Below are 15,195 nucleotides of genomic sequence, written 5' to 3' on the forward strand. Positions count from 1 at the left end.
TGTTTGATTTAAATGTATTAAATTGAATTATGTTTCTTTTGGTCAAATGTATAAAATTGACAAACAAGTGTAATCAATAAGTTAATCTATTCCATAGAGATGCTGATTTATGAATGTCCAACTTACAAACGTTTGTACTTATGAATGCAATCCCATACAGGGGTATAATTTAAAATATCCAACATAAGTACAAGAAATTTATTATTTCTTGTACTTATTATGCTGCTTTATTGTCCTGCATTGTGTTCCAACTTGTGTACAAATTAAACTCAGGAACCGAACCTGTCCGCAACCTGGGATCTGCCTGTATGTACTTTTCTAATTGTGTGAAGACCAAAATTTTCTGAATGTATTTGTCTATGAATGTTTCAGCATTTGCTGTTTTGAGATTTTTTTAACAATCAATATGTTAGTATTTGGTAGAGCCACTTTTTCTTAACTGTGTTTCATACAACTGGTTAGAACTTGCTGTTGCTTCCTGCTGTTTGAATAGCTGAAAAATGCAAACAGGTGCTAAAATCCAGTAAGAGGCTGCAGTTGGATCCTTTGAACCATTCAGTTTTTACCAACTTGAGCATTTTATGAATTATGTACATACTCTGTAGAGCAGTACAAGATGAAGTTAATTGCCTGAAGAAATTGCTAACCCTTAAAAAATTATATTTAGGATTTTTCTCCAAGTTTCACTCAGTCCTTCCTATATTAAGCAGAAATTTGAATTTTACTTGATTATACGTATTAGCCAACTCTGATTTCAGTTACTGTATATGACATTATAGATTATACTATTTAGTCTCATCTCACTTGAAAAACTCTTATTTCTTATACGTATATTGAAACTCAACATTGTTGCATACCCTTGAGAATGTTGTTTTGATCAGATTTTTAAGTAGGTAGGGAATTGGAATTATTGTTGGGTAAATTTGTCACACAGATTTAGTACCCCTGGAAACATTGGTGCTATCCTGTCTTTTGAATATTTATGATAGAGTTATGTGGGATTTACAATTTGGTGACTTTTTTACTGTTAGCGTGAATCTGTGAACTAGCCGTTTTAAGTACGAGTTTTATTTGTCACTCATTCTGTTCAGATATAGTTTTGGATTTTTTTTAAAGCATACATTTCTCAAAAATATTCAGTGGTGGGATGTGAACAGTTAGGGTAGCATTTATTGCCCATGGTCATGAGCTGCTTTCTTGGACTGCTATGGCCTATGTCAGGTAGATACACTCAGTGCTGGTGGAAGTGAATTCCAGGACTTAACCCAGCAGAAATGAAAGAAAAGCATTATAGGTCTAAGTCAGGATAGTGAGAGACTTGCAAGGAAACTTACTGATTGAAGTCTTCCCAGGCATCTGCTTCCTTTGTCCTTGTAAGTGTTAGAATTTGAGAATGTGGAAGGTGCTGTCAAGGGAAACTTGGTGAATAGTTGCAGTGCATCTTGTAGATGGAACCTGCTGCAGCCGCTGTGTAATGGTGGAAGGATTGAAGTGGCCTGTTCTGTCCTGAACAGTGTTGGGCTTCTTGTGTTGGAACTGTATGCGTGCAGGCAATGAAAAGTATTCCATCACACACCTGGCTTACATGGCAATCAGGCTTCGGAGAGTGTGAATGTGAATTACTCATTGAAATTCTCAGCCTTTGACCTTCTATCGTAGCCACAATATTTACTGGATGGTCTATGGTTTAGTTTCTGGTTAGTGATGAACCCTAAGATGTTGATAGTGGGGGTTCAGCAATAGTAATGCCATTGAATGCCAAGGGGGACGATGAGTAGATCTCTGTTGTTGGAGATGGCCATAATTGTAGATATTCTTTCACTGATATTGAGCTAACATAGGAGAAACCCAACAGGCAGTCCGAAGAAATATGAGAACTACATAACAGTATTTTATGTCTAATTTGAGGCACATTCCCGCTACAAATAATTGAGAATTAATTATTAAGGCATATGTAAAGATAGCAACCAAACAATATAACTGTTTTGAACCAAAGGCTCTCTTGTGAAAAACTTAGCATTAAATCACAAAGTAAGTTAAATATTTAACATTAATAAGATTTGCAGTCCCGCCACTTTATTGTCAAAAAGTTATTTTCATCTTATTAGCGGGGTTCAGAGTTTGTGTAGATTGGAGATAAGACCACAGATATTAGTGATTTCAGTAACTTACTTAATGGGCACAAGCAGAATTGAAAGTGACACAAGTTAAAATGTAAATTTTGAGTATTCATGTAGGGCTCCAAATTTCAGATACAAACAAAAGCAGAAATTGCTGGTGAAATTCAATATGTCTGGCAGCATCTGTGAGGAGACAGCAGAGTTAACATTTCGAGTCCAGAGACTCCATCACCAGACTCAAAACGTTACCTCTACTTTCTTCCCCACAGGTCCTGCTGGACCTGCTGATTTTCACCAGCAGTTTCTGTTTTTGTTTCAGATCTCCGTCCACAGTTCTTTGTTTTATCCAGATTTCAGATGACTGTTTACAGTTGTTCATGTTGCATAGAATCGTAGGGCTGCACACAGCTATAGAAGCCAGAGTCCTTTTTAGAAAGTGAACCGACAGAAGTCTAGCATACCGCAGCAGTTGCAAGGGCATTGACATTTCATTCTCTTGATGTTTTTCTCGCGCCCCCCCCCCCCCCCCAAAAAAAGCAAAAACTCTGGCCTCTGCGTGGCAATGTAATGGGGATCAGGTGACTGTAAAGGCAAGAAATACCATGAATGAAGACTAGATATTCTACATTGTTGCTATTGCACAGAACAGCAATAGCAATGCTCATTATTACCAATGTCATCAAGGCTACAAAAACCCTGAATATTGGTATTCCAAAGGGAAGACTTGAATATTATCATCCAACTGGTTGCATCTTTGTCAATTTGCAAGTTTTTAGTTTATAACTAATGAATTGCACAATTTACAGTACCAAAGCAGATTGGGTGGCTCTCCAAGTCAACCAGTGCTTTTTATATACATAGCCATCTGGTCCCTTCCCACTTTTGTAACATTCTTAGTTTCAGTGGCTGGTACCATAGAATTGTACCTCCTAACCACTGTAGAAAGGAATGTCATCTTCAATTTTCTGACTCCTTTGTGATTAGATATGTTTTTACATGAATAATGTAAATAATTTTAGAGTTTGGATTTTAAGATAGTGACAATATAGGAATAGTTACTTTTGTGAAGGGTTTTATGGACAGGGTGCGGGGGTTGGGAAGAAACTCGTCTGACAGCCCCTCCTCCGCAGTGACTTATGTCAGAGCAGAGACCCCCTGGAGTGTTACTGGAAATTGTTTTTACAATGAATGTAAGTGTTTAAGGCTATTAGCATGTTAATGGATAATCGAGGATTAATTTTAGCTTGAGAAATTCAAACATTGAAAAACGTAGGGTAGTTTAGAGAAGCCTGACTGGGGTCAGAAGCAAATATAGTTTCTCTCCTAGAAAGAGTACAGGATGGTTCAGGGAAAGCAGTTACCCCAGTAGATAAGAGATAGTAGGTCTAGGCCCGAAACGTCAGCCTCTCTGCTCCTATGATGCTGCTTGGCCTGCTGTGTTCATCCAGCCCTGCACCTTGTTACCCCAGTAGATAAGTTTTGTTTGCAAAACATCCAAACCAGGAATGCTTGGTTAGAAAACTGCCCTATTAGAAGCAGAGAAATTCTAAGCCCTCAATTTGAAATATGTTCAGTGAAGACTTAATAGTTCACAGGAAAGAACTGGGAAAAATCAGTTAATTTGATGTAGAAGATAACTTTTCTGAATTTGGTTCATTGTAAAGTGATGATGTTAGGGAATAGATTTGTTTTGCTGTGTGTTTTAAGATTTCTTGAGCTGTTTGATATTTAGGTTGCTTGGTTTTTCTAAGTAAACTTGTTAAAGAATATCTGCAATCTTGTGTGACTGTTTTGTTGAACAACCATCACTTCTACTAAACTAAAGGAAATGATCTATCAGACTAGGTTTCATTCAGGGATATAACTTGTCCAGTAGTAATATCAGTTAGATTAATAATGCATTCTTCAAAAATACTGAAGGGTGACCTCCATTGAGCTCCTCAAAATCTATTAAAAGTTTTGATATGTAGATAGTGTGTGTTCATTTGTGGGGACAGACATAACTAGAAGTTATCAGTACAAATGGTGAACAAGAAATCCAATGGGAAAATTCGGAAGCAACAGTTTTACCCAAACACTGATAAGAATTTAGAGCTCACGACCACAGGGAACGATTTAAGCAAATGGCTTGCATTCTTTCAAGGGGAACCTAGACAGAGATATAAGGGACAAGGGAATAGATGGTTACAATGATGGACTTCATTGAGGAAAGGTGGAAGGAAGGTTGAGTAGAATATAAATTCTGACATGGACTGGTGAGCCAAATGGCTTGACTCTGTGCATATGTTATCCTAAACAGTGTTTTTCTATCATTACTTTCTCATAATATCATATTTGCTTGGTTTGTTTCTCTTAAAATAAACCAAAAGATCTTCTTTTAAGACAAAACTCAGCCAAGCCATTTTGACATTATTGTGGTGGATAGAGGGTAAGAACCTTAACTCCAGTCCTTCATTATTGCTACCCATCCCTGATTAAAGACTTGTAAATTCATTCTTTATAAATCAGTCTGCATTGGACTGACCATTATTGTTTCTGGAGTCTAACCAAGGATTTAAACTGTTACCTTCTGCTATGCTATCTTTATGCTGTCTTTTAGATATAAAACAGTCTTGTCTTTTAATGAGATAACAAGGTGTAGAGCTGGATGAACACAGCAGGCCAAGCAGCATCAGAGGAGCAGGAAAGCTGACGTTTCAGGTCCAGACCCAAAACGTCAGCTTTCCTGCTCCTCTGATGCTGCTTGGCCTGCTGTGTTCATCCAGCTCTACACCTTGTTATCTCAGATTCTCCAACATCGGCAGTTCCTGCTATCTCTCTCCTTGTCTTTTAATGGTTGTGCTTACTTGTGTTGCTGATTCTTTTGTATCTGTGTTAATGTATATTTTTGATTCTAAGTTGTTTTAAATTCTTATCATTTAAGACCTATTTCTTTTCCCTATTTTCTCTACTGAATCTTCCACCCATGTGCCCATTTTAATGATATATGTATGCTCTTGTGCATTCTTCCATAGTTAAAAATTGAGGTGTCAGGCCTGGACTGTAAGATGTCATGAAATTTGAGATTCTACAAATGTTCAGAATAAGAGGGTAACTAGAGAGAGGGTAGGGACACTTAAAGATTAAGGAAGTTGTCTTTGTGTTAAACCCCAGGGGGTGGGAAAGATAATGAATATTTCGCGTCAGCTTTTACTGTGTGGAGAAAGAAATGGAGACAAGAGAACACAGAGAAATTTTGATGTTTTAAAAACAGTTCGCATTACAGAAGAGGATGTTCAGGAGGTCTTGGGGAATATAAAAGGTGGATAAATCTCCGGGACCTGATCTAGTGTATCAGAATGTTGTGGGAAGTAAAGAAAGAAATTGTGAGACCCCTTGCAGACATATTTGCATTATCTATAACTACAGTTGAGTTGCCTGATGACTGGAGAGTGGCTAATGTTGTACCTTTGTTTAAGAAGCGTTGTAAGGAGAAACCAGGGAACTATAGACTTGTGAGTAAATTGTTGGAGGTGATTATGAAAGATAGGATTTATGAACATTTGGAGAGGCAAAAATTGATAAGAATAGTCAGACGGTTTTATGCGAGGGAAACGCTGTCTCTCAAATTTGATTAAGTATTTTGAGGAAGCTACCAAAAAAAAATTGATGAGGGCCGAGCAGCAGAAGTTGTTTATTTGGACTTTAGTAAAGTTTTTGATAAGGGTCCACATTGTAGACTAATTGGTAAAGTTAGGTCACGTGGAATTCAGGGTTAATTTGCCAATTGGATACATATTTGACTTCATCGAAGGAGACAGTGGTGGTGGAGGGTTGCTTTTCAGGGTGGAGGCCTGTCAGCAGTGGTGTTCCACAGGGATCGGTTCTGGGTCCTCTTTTATTTGTCATTCATAAAAGTGATTTGGATGAGAATATAGAAGGCATGGTTAGTAAGTTTGTGGATGACACCAAAATTGGCATAGTAGACAGTGAAGCTAACAAAGGGATCTTGATCAAATGAGTCAATGGGCTGAAAATGGCTGATGGAGCTCAATCTGGATAATTGCATTTTGCTACAACAAACAAGGGTAGGGCTTATACAATTGATGGTAGGGCTTTGAGTAGTGTTGTAGAGGGACCTAGGGATTCGGGTACATAATTCTTTGAAGTTTGCATCACATGTGCAAAGGGACAAGGCAGATAGTGCAGGATTCTCTGACGATTCCCCTCAATAACAGGTATACTGCATTTGATACTGTTGGAGGGGGATGACCTTTCAGGGGCTAGCAGTTAGCAATGTGACTGGCTCTGAGGCTCAGAGGGAAAGGGTGCAGTCAGACAGTGTTGAACTGATAGGAGACTCCGTTGTGAGGGGGACAGACAGGAGATTCTGTGGCCGCAGAAGAGACACCAGGATGGTTGTTGTCTCCCAGGTACCAGGGTCAAGGATGTCTGTGAGCGGTTGCAGAACATTCTGAAGGGAGAGGGTGAACAGCCAGAGGTCATTGTCTACCTATGTCATTTGTACCGATGTGCACAAAGGGATGGGTCCTGCGAAATGAGTGTATAGGGAGTTAGGTAAAGAGTTAAAAAGCAGGACCTTAAGGGTAGTGATCTCCAGATTACTCACTGGCACATGGCACTGGGAGGATAGAAATAGAAAGATAGGCCAGATGAATGTATGGCTGAGGAGCTGGTGTTAGGGGGCAGGGTTTTCAGTTCTTGGATCATTGGGATCTCCTCTAGGATAGAGGTGACCTGTCCAAGAGGGATGGGTTGCACCTGAACCAGAGGAGGTCCAATATCCTCGCAGGGAGATTTGCTAGTGTTACCCAGGAGAGTTTAAATTAGTTTGGCAGGGAGGTGGGATCTCTGAATAAGAGAGGGGCCTTCAAGAAGTCAGGGGAAAATACATTAGCTGTCAAGAGCAAGTTTACTATTCAGGATAGCCAGGGACACAGTAAAGGGAGGGAAAAGACTTCTGGTTTAAAGTGCATTTATTTCATTACACGAGGCCTGACTGGTAAGGCACATGAGCTCAGAGCATGGATTGGCTCTGAGGACTGAGATGTTATAGCCATAACAGAAACATGGCTGAGAGAAAGGCAGGACTGGCAGTTTAATGTTCCAGGATACAGAAGCTACTGATGTGACAGAAGTACAAGTAAGCAGGGAGCGGGAGTTGCCCTTTTGATAAGGGAGGACATCATAACATTGTTCAGAGAGGATATTCTTAAGGGACCATCAAATGAGGCCAATATGGTTAGAATTTAGAAACAAGAAGGAGATGGTCACTCGTTTGGACTGTATTATAGACCCTCAAATAGCCAGCGGGTACTAGAGGAGCAGATGTGTAGAGAGATTGCAGATACCTGTAGGAATAATAGAGTAGCATTGTTTGGAGATTTTAACTTCCCCAGTATTGACTGGGCCACCCAGAGTGTAAAAGGCCTAGATGGGATGGAATTTGACAAATGTGTCCAAGAAAGTTTCCTAAATCAGTACCTAAAGGGCCCTACTCGGTAACGTGCAACACTGGACCTCCTCTTAAGAAACAAAGTCGGGCAAGTGACTGAAGTGTCGGTCGGACAGCACTTTGGGTCCAGTGACTATAACTCTCTTAGTTTTAACATAGTTATGGAAAAAGATAGGGCAGGTCCACAGCATGCTGGCCTTCATCGGTCACGGCATTGAGTATAGGAATTGGGACGTTATGTTGCAGTTGTAGAAATCATTGGTGAAGCCGCACTTGGCATATTGTGTATAGTTTTAGTCACCCTGTTATAGGAAAGACACAGTTAAACTGGAAAGTGCACAAAGAAGATTTATGAGGATGTTGCCAGGACTAGTAGGCCTGAGTTATAGGGAGAGGTTGGCCAGGATAGGACTTTATTCCTTGGAATGTAGGAGAATGAGGGGTGACCTTAATGTGGTGTATAAAATCATGAGGGGCATAGATAGGATGAATGCATATAATCATTTTCCCAGGGATGGAGAATTGAAAACTAGAGGGCATGGTTTAAGGTGAGAGTGGATAGATTTAAGAATGACCTGAGGAGCAACTTCTTCATGCAGAGAGTGGTGTGTGTATAGAATGGGCTGCCAGAGAAAGTGGTCGAAGCAGGTACGATAGCAACATTTTAAAAAAAAAAAAAAAAATTTGAATAGGTACATTAGTGGGAAGGGTTTGGAGGGGTATGGACCAAATACGGGCAGTTGGAACTAGCTGAGTGGGCACCATGCTCAGCATGGACCAGTTTGAGCCAAAGGGCCTGTTTCCATGCTGTATTACTCTTATGACTCCATGTAGCCAGAGTGGTTAAAAAGGTGTTTGCTATGCTTGCCTTCATTGCTTAGCTCTTTGATTATAAGAGTTGGGAAATCACGTTGAGGTCGTACAGGACATTGGTGAGGCCTCTTCTAGAATACTGTGTTCAGTCCTGGTCGACCATTTATAGGAAGGATATTATTAAACTTGAGGTTCAGAAGAGATTTACCAGGATGTTGCCAGGCATGAAAGGTTTGAGTTATAAAGAAAGGCTGGGACTTTTTTCACTGGAGCGTGGGAGGTTGAGAGGTGACCTTATAGAAGGTTATAAAATAACGAGGGGTACAGATGGAGTTAATGGTAGTTGCCCTTTCCTTAAGATGGGGCATTTCAAGACTAGGGGGCACATTTTTAAGATGAGAGAGATTTAAAAAAGACATGAGGGGCAAATTTTTTACAGGGTGGTTTGTGTGTGAGGAAGTGGTGGATGTGGGTACAATTACAATGTTTAAAAGACGTTTGGATAAGTACATGAATAGGAAAGGTTTGGAGGGATATGGGCCAGGAGCAGGCAGGTGGGACTAGTCTAGTTTGGGATTATATTTGGCATGGACTAGTTGGACCAAAGGACCTGTTTCCATACTGTATGACTGTACGACACTATGAATGAGTTAAACTGCAGAGTTAGGCTTTGAAATTCTAAAGGTGCCAGTGGGACAATATGATAACCTGTATCACTAAAATAAGATGTCAGTATAACACTGTTTCATCTTGCAGAATTAGCCTTGCTTTGTCAATAGAAAATTTTGGATTTGAATTTTCATTATTTTCCTACTGCCAAATTGGAAAATTCAAGGCGTCACAGGTAGCAACTCGCAGCTGCTAATTTATTTTCACGTTTTTTAATTTTACATCTGTAAGGATATATACTCACCACAACATTTGTTAAAATGTGGTGAAATGAGTTCTTATCTATTTACATTGTGTGCTTTACACTTTTGGAGTGGTATTTAATGAAATTGAAAGGGATATCGCTGAAGACTTAACTAGACAGCAGTAGGCCTTTGCCTTGGGATCAAGAACCGGGCACTTGCGTGGCTTTGTACAGGACTTTCTCTTCCACTCGACACACTTCACACAACAGACCCAGCAGCCAAGATCCTGTAAATAGCCCCAAATGGGCATGGTTGTCATGCTCTCTTGATGGGGAGCCCCCTTCCCACTGTTGTGTTGATAGTTAAATTGCCTACTTAAGGGTTTCAACTGGCTGCAGTGCGGGAAGGCCAATATGACTGGTAGGTGTGACAAAAATGGTCCTGTTCCCTTATAAATATATTTGTGCTGCAGTAGTGAGTGGCAAATATGCTAATTTTTCATCTTGGTGTGTGTGAGATTATCCATTTTGGTATGCAGGTTTTATCTTCCCGATTCAGAATTATGTCCCCTCAAGTGGAACTAACTAAGAAGTGGAGCCTGCTTTGATGAAGGGTCATTGAAAACATTAACTCTATTTTCTGTCTACAGATGTTGCCAGACCCGCTGTGTTTCTCCAGCACTCTGTTTCAGATTTCCAGCTTCCAGAATTCTTTGTTTATTTTAACATCACTTTAGCTGCCTGTTAGTACAGCATGCCTAATTTTCCCTCTTCATGAAATGCTATACTCATGACTTGATTATAAACTGAACTGTCTTTGTTTTTAGAACGGGAAAAGGAACGACACAAAAAGAAAAGTCGAAGCATTTCCAGAAGTAGAAGCAGGGATAAAAAGCGGAGAAGTCGAAGCAGGGACAAACGCAGCAGAAGTCGAGGTGGGCGAAGCAGAAGCAGAGATAAACGAAGCACATCACGAGAGCGGAAGCGTCACAGGTAACTTGCTGTTTGTCCGTGCTCATACCTGATGCATAGCATAACTTCCAATGTGCAAAGCTGCAACTTTGCTGTGTTGAGAGAAGCTTAGCAAAAATAGGATGACTTGCAGGAAGATTTGAGTGTTGTTAAGAGAGCAGCATGGAGATAGAGAGGAAGTGAGTCTCTTTCTGGCAGTGGACAATCCAGATCAAAATGTAAGGGTTCATTTAGCTTACAGTTTGTGGGGGTGGGGTGGGGGAGCGGTGCAGGATCCTTGCAACTTTCAGTTTTATCGTTTTGAATTAAAATGCTTTTTAAAAAAAAAAATTTCACTTTAGAATGCTGAAGATTGATTCATTTGACCTAATTACTTCTGCCAGAAGCAATACTTGGTCACTGCCATCTGTTTTCTTCTACTGTTTACAGCTGTGCTTGTCCATTTCTTTGGTGTACAGCTTCACCCAGCACACTAGTGAAATAACTCCACACAGGCCAGTATCCCATCCCCAAGTCACCCTTTACTTACATGTGCATTGTACTTGACATTGATCCAGCACCCTCAGAGCCAGCTCTAGGTGAACAGGACCTCTGACACTCCTGTTTATATCTGTCAGCTCCATCCATCTCAGACTTTTGTGGTTTTGTTGATGCTAGAAGCGGGGGAAACCCACTGTGCCAGCCTTTCCAGCTGTCCTGAGGGGCCAGGTATATTTTGCTCCTGCCCCATTTGAGAGTTTGCATCTTTCATGTTTTTGTTGTGCTTGTTCAGGACCACCTCGCCGATCGGGACCTGACTTTGCGTCTACCATGCCTCTTAGTCTCACAGGGCCATTTCAGTGGTTTCAGCACCAAACTTAGTCCTCTGGAGTAAACAATCTCTCTTACTTAGAGGAGTCTTGTGTCTGGCACTGGCGTTCCTGATGCCGTCCGTGCACTTCCCACCACCACTATGAGAGAGTGGGCATAGTCGATGTGTAACTGAGTCCGGGATTTACTTGATCATTCCTATGAATGTGGGGGATCTGCTGGTGGTAATTTTTGTCCTTGTCCCTGGGCACTACCCCACCAACACGGCTATGTCTGCATCTAATCCTGGCCACCCAACATGACTCCTTGCCAGCATTTTCATTTTGAACACCACTGGAAGACTCTGGTGGAGTTCAGTCACTATCTGGTAGTGACCTTCACTCAGGGTAATCACACTTGCTCCCCATAATGAAATGTTATCCTGTATGGTGATCTGGTCTCGCTGGGAACAGAAACATTTCAGTTCTGGTTGTGACAGCCCTTTTGATTTCCCCCATCGCCACCAGCTGTTTTATTTTTGCCATGACTGGATCTTTTTGCGTCCATAGTGGTGACTGGAGGGGTGTTCAGTAAGTTTAAAACCAGAACAGACTTTTCCTTTGGCAGCACAAATAGTGGTGTCAGCCAGAGGGAAGCGGCTCAAGGCATCCACGTTTGCTGCTTGGCCTCCTGGACGTTGTTCCAACTTGTAAGTGCACATACTCCCACTGTTGACTCTGACCTAAAGCATTGGGCCGCCAAGCCTTGTCCTCTTTAAGTAGCCCTAGCAGGGGTTTGTGGTCTGTTAATAGGACAAGTTTATGTACATAAAGGTATTGGTGGAACCTTCTCACACCAAAGATGACTGCCAAACCTTCCTTCTGTATCTGGGCACACTGCATCAGCTGAAGTCCAGGAAGTATACACTATTGGGCCGCCTGTGAACTAACACCTACCTGATACTGTACAGGGAGGCAACACATGTCAGCACCAGATCTCACTTGGGATCATAGAGCGCCAACACCTTAGTTGATGATAACTGCGTCTTCACTTGCCCAAAGACTAAATCTTGGCTGCGAGACCATTTCCAAGGCTGACCCTTTTTCAACAGCAGGTGTAAGTGTGCCAGGATGGAAACCAGGTTCTGTATGAACTTTCCATAATAATTCACCAATCCAAGGAAAGACCCAAGCTCCGATACAGACATGGGTGCCGGGCCACCTTTGCTTGCCCTCACTTTTCCCTTCCAAAGGGTGTAAACCAGTCTTGTCAACTCTAGGCCAAGTAGGTCACTTGGGGTGCCTGGAACGCATTTTTCCCTTTGAAGGATTACGCCTGCCTGGGAGAAATATCCAAGCACTATGTCCAAGTTCTCTAGGTGCTCCTTATTGGTCTTCCCAGTTATTAGCACATCATAAAGGTTGGTGCTGGATCAGCTTCTTTTTGTCATTTATGTAAATTATTTGGATGTGAGTATAGGAGGAATAGTTAGTAAGTTTGGAGATAACACCAAAATTGGTGGTGTGGTGGACAGTGAAGGTAGCTACCTCAGAACAACAGAGCCTTGATCTGATGGGCCAAGGAGTGGCAGATGGAGTTTAATTTAGATAAATGTTTTGTGTTGCATTTTGGTGAGGTAAATCAGACCAGGACTTATTCACATAACGGTAGCGTCCTGGGAAGTGTTGTTGACAAAGAAACCTTGGAGTGGAGGTTTATAGTTCCTTGAAAGTAGAGTCACAGGTAGACAGGGTAGAGAAGAAGGTGTTTGGTACACTTGCCTTTATTGGTCAGTTCATTGAATATAACAATTGGGATGTCGTGTTGCAGCTGTACGGGACATTGATTACACCACTTTTGGAATACTGCATTCAATTCTGGTCTCCCTGCTATAGGAAAGATGTTGCTAAACTTGATAGGGTGCAGAAATGATTCACAAGGATATTGCCAGGGTTGGAGGGTTTGAGCAATAGGCAGAGGCTGAATAGGCTGGCGCTATTTTCCCTGGAGCATTGGAGGCTGAGGGGTGACCTTAGAGATTTATAAATTAATGAGGGGCACGGATAGGGTGAATAGCCAAGGTCTTATTCCCCAGGGGAGTCCAAAACTGGACGGCATAGGTGTAAGGTGAGAGGGGAAAGATCTAAAAGGGACCTAATGGGCAACCTTTTCATGCTGAAGGTGGAATGAGTATGGAATGAGCTGCCAGAGGAAGTGGTGGAGGCTGGTACAATTACACTTAAAAGTACACTTAAAAGGCATCTGGATGGGTACATGAATAAGAGAATTTAGAGGATTATGGGCCTGGGAGAAACATCAAAGGGCTATATCCAAGTTCTATAATGCTCTTTATTGGTCTTCCCTGTTATTAGCACATCAGACAGATAAATGGGGACCTGGGAGAGACCTTGTAAAATGTTCTCCATTGTCCGGTAAAATATGCGCCGGCTGATGATACCCCAAATGGCAGTCTTGTGTATTGGTACAAACCCCTATGGGGTTGTAGGATATTACTGTGAATCCTCATCTAACCGGAATTGCAGGTACACATGGCTCATGTCCAGCTTAGTGAAGGACCCGTCACCTTTCAGTATAGCTTTGAGTTTAAGTCCTCTATGCGAGGGACTAGTATTTGTTCAGCTACAAGAAATGGTTTACTGTTTGTTTAAAATTCCCACATGGTAAACTAACCTGTCAGCCTTCACAGTTGGCACAACCAGCACTGCCCGTTCTGCAAATTGTACTGGTTTGATGTTTCCTTCGTTTTCCAGCCTCCTGATTTTACATGCGAGGTAAATGGCACTGGGCAGACCTTGTAGAATCATGGAATTGCTTCTTGGTCATCATGCAAGGTGGCCTTGGCTCCTTTGAAAGTCCCTAGACCTTCCTGAAAATGTCCATGTGTTTAATTAGGCCTTCACTCAGGCAGCCATTTTCTAATTGAAAAATGTTGAGCCAATTAAGGTGAATCTTTCTCCACCAATTTTGCCCCATCAGGCTTGGGCCTGAGCCTTTTACTACAACCAGTGGTAACTGAACCAGCTGCTTCTCATAAGAGACTGGAACCGAAGTTGTACCCTTAATCTGTAAAGGCTCCTCATTATGGGTTCTCAGTCTAGCCAGGGTGTTATGCAAAGCTATTTATGTTAGACTTGTTCTGCAGTCACTGATACAGCCACCCCAGTATCAACTTCCATTAGAACCGGGTGACCATTTAACCAGGTGTTTATTTTGATTGCTTCTGATTTGGATGTTGCTAAGCTATTTAACTATTCCAAGGTATGCACTTTCCTGGATACTGGCCTGAATTCTCTTACTCAGGCCTACTGAGACTCTTTTGCTGTCTCAAGTCTGCATACCGGCAGGATCTGCAATGGCTTCCCAGCCCAGAACCTGAAGAAAATGTTAACTATTTGGCTGAGGCTTGGCTTTGTTTTGGGGTTTTGCTGTGAGCTGACCTAAAGTCCCTCTGCTCAGGGTATCACCTGAGTGAGACTGTGCAATTGCCTTCACTCAAGTGGTATCCCCAAGCTCAATTGCCCAGGTGAGGGTGTCCACTTCCATCTGCATACCCTGTAACTCGTAAGCTCCATTTGCCACGTCTTCTCATGAGTTGTAGTGCCTGTTTGATGTCAAGTTGGGCTTTGGTTAATAGGTGCTAATGCATAGTTATATCCTTAATCCCACATATCAAATGATCTCTCAGCATCTCAGTAAGGGTAAACTAAAGTCACATGCCTCTGCCAGTCATCTTAACCTCATCAAAATGGACTCCCCTGGTTCTCAAATTGCTCAGTAAAACCGATAGCATCTCAGAATTAGAGGAGACTTGGAGTCATGATATTTCTTAACTAAATCCAATAACTCTTGAAAGGTTTGAGTATCTGATGCCTTAGGAAACGTTAGGCTCCTATTAACCACAAAAGCTACAGGTCCACAAGCTGTTAGTAAAATTACTCATTGCTTTTCATCTGCCCCGATATCACTTGCTCAGAAAAATAATGCATTCTTCCCACATATTAGGCCTAGTCTTCAGCAGGATCGAACAAGTCCAGCTTCTCAAATAGCAGGATGATGCCAGAAATGTGTCTCATTAACTTGATTGAGTTATTTGAAGAAGTGACGAAGAGGATTCATGAGGGCAGAGTGGTGGACATGAGCTATATGGACCTCAGTAAGACATTCAACAAGGT

The 15,195-nt window shown here is 41.6% G+C and overlaps 1 protein-coding gene across 1 annotated transcript in view; it reads left to right on the forward strand.

Annotated features, from left to right (window-relative positions):
- The window catches only part of LOC109922437 (splicing factor U2AF 65 kDa subunit), a 35,018-nt gene that overhangs the window by 1,113 nt on the left and 18,710 nt on the right, over window positions 1–15,195 (forward strand). Inside the window, exon 2 of the mRNA XM_048610862.1 lies at window positions 10,069–10,234. Coding sequence (XP_048466819.1) covers window positions 10,069–10,234 — 166 coding nt within the window. The remainder of the gene's footprint in view (window positions 1–10,068; window positions 10,235–15,195) is intronic.

This window comes from Rhincodon typus, chromosome 23 (assembly GCF_021869965.1).
Source record: "Rhincodon typus isolate 14 chromosome 23, sRhiTyp1.1, whole genome shotgun sequence".
In the NCBI taxonomy this organism is placed as follows: domain Eukaryota; kingdom Metazoa; phylum Chordata; class Chondrichthyes; order Orectolobiformes; family Rhincodontidae; genus Rhincodon; species Rhincodon typus.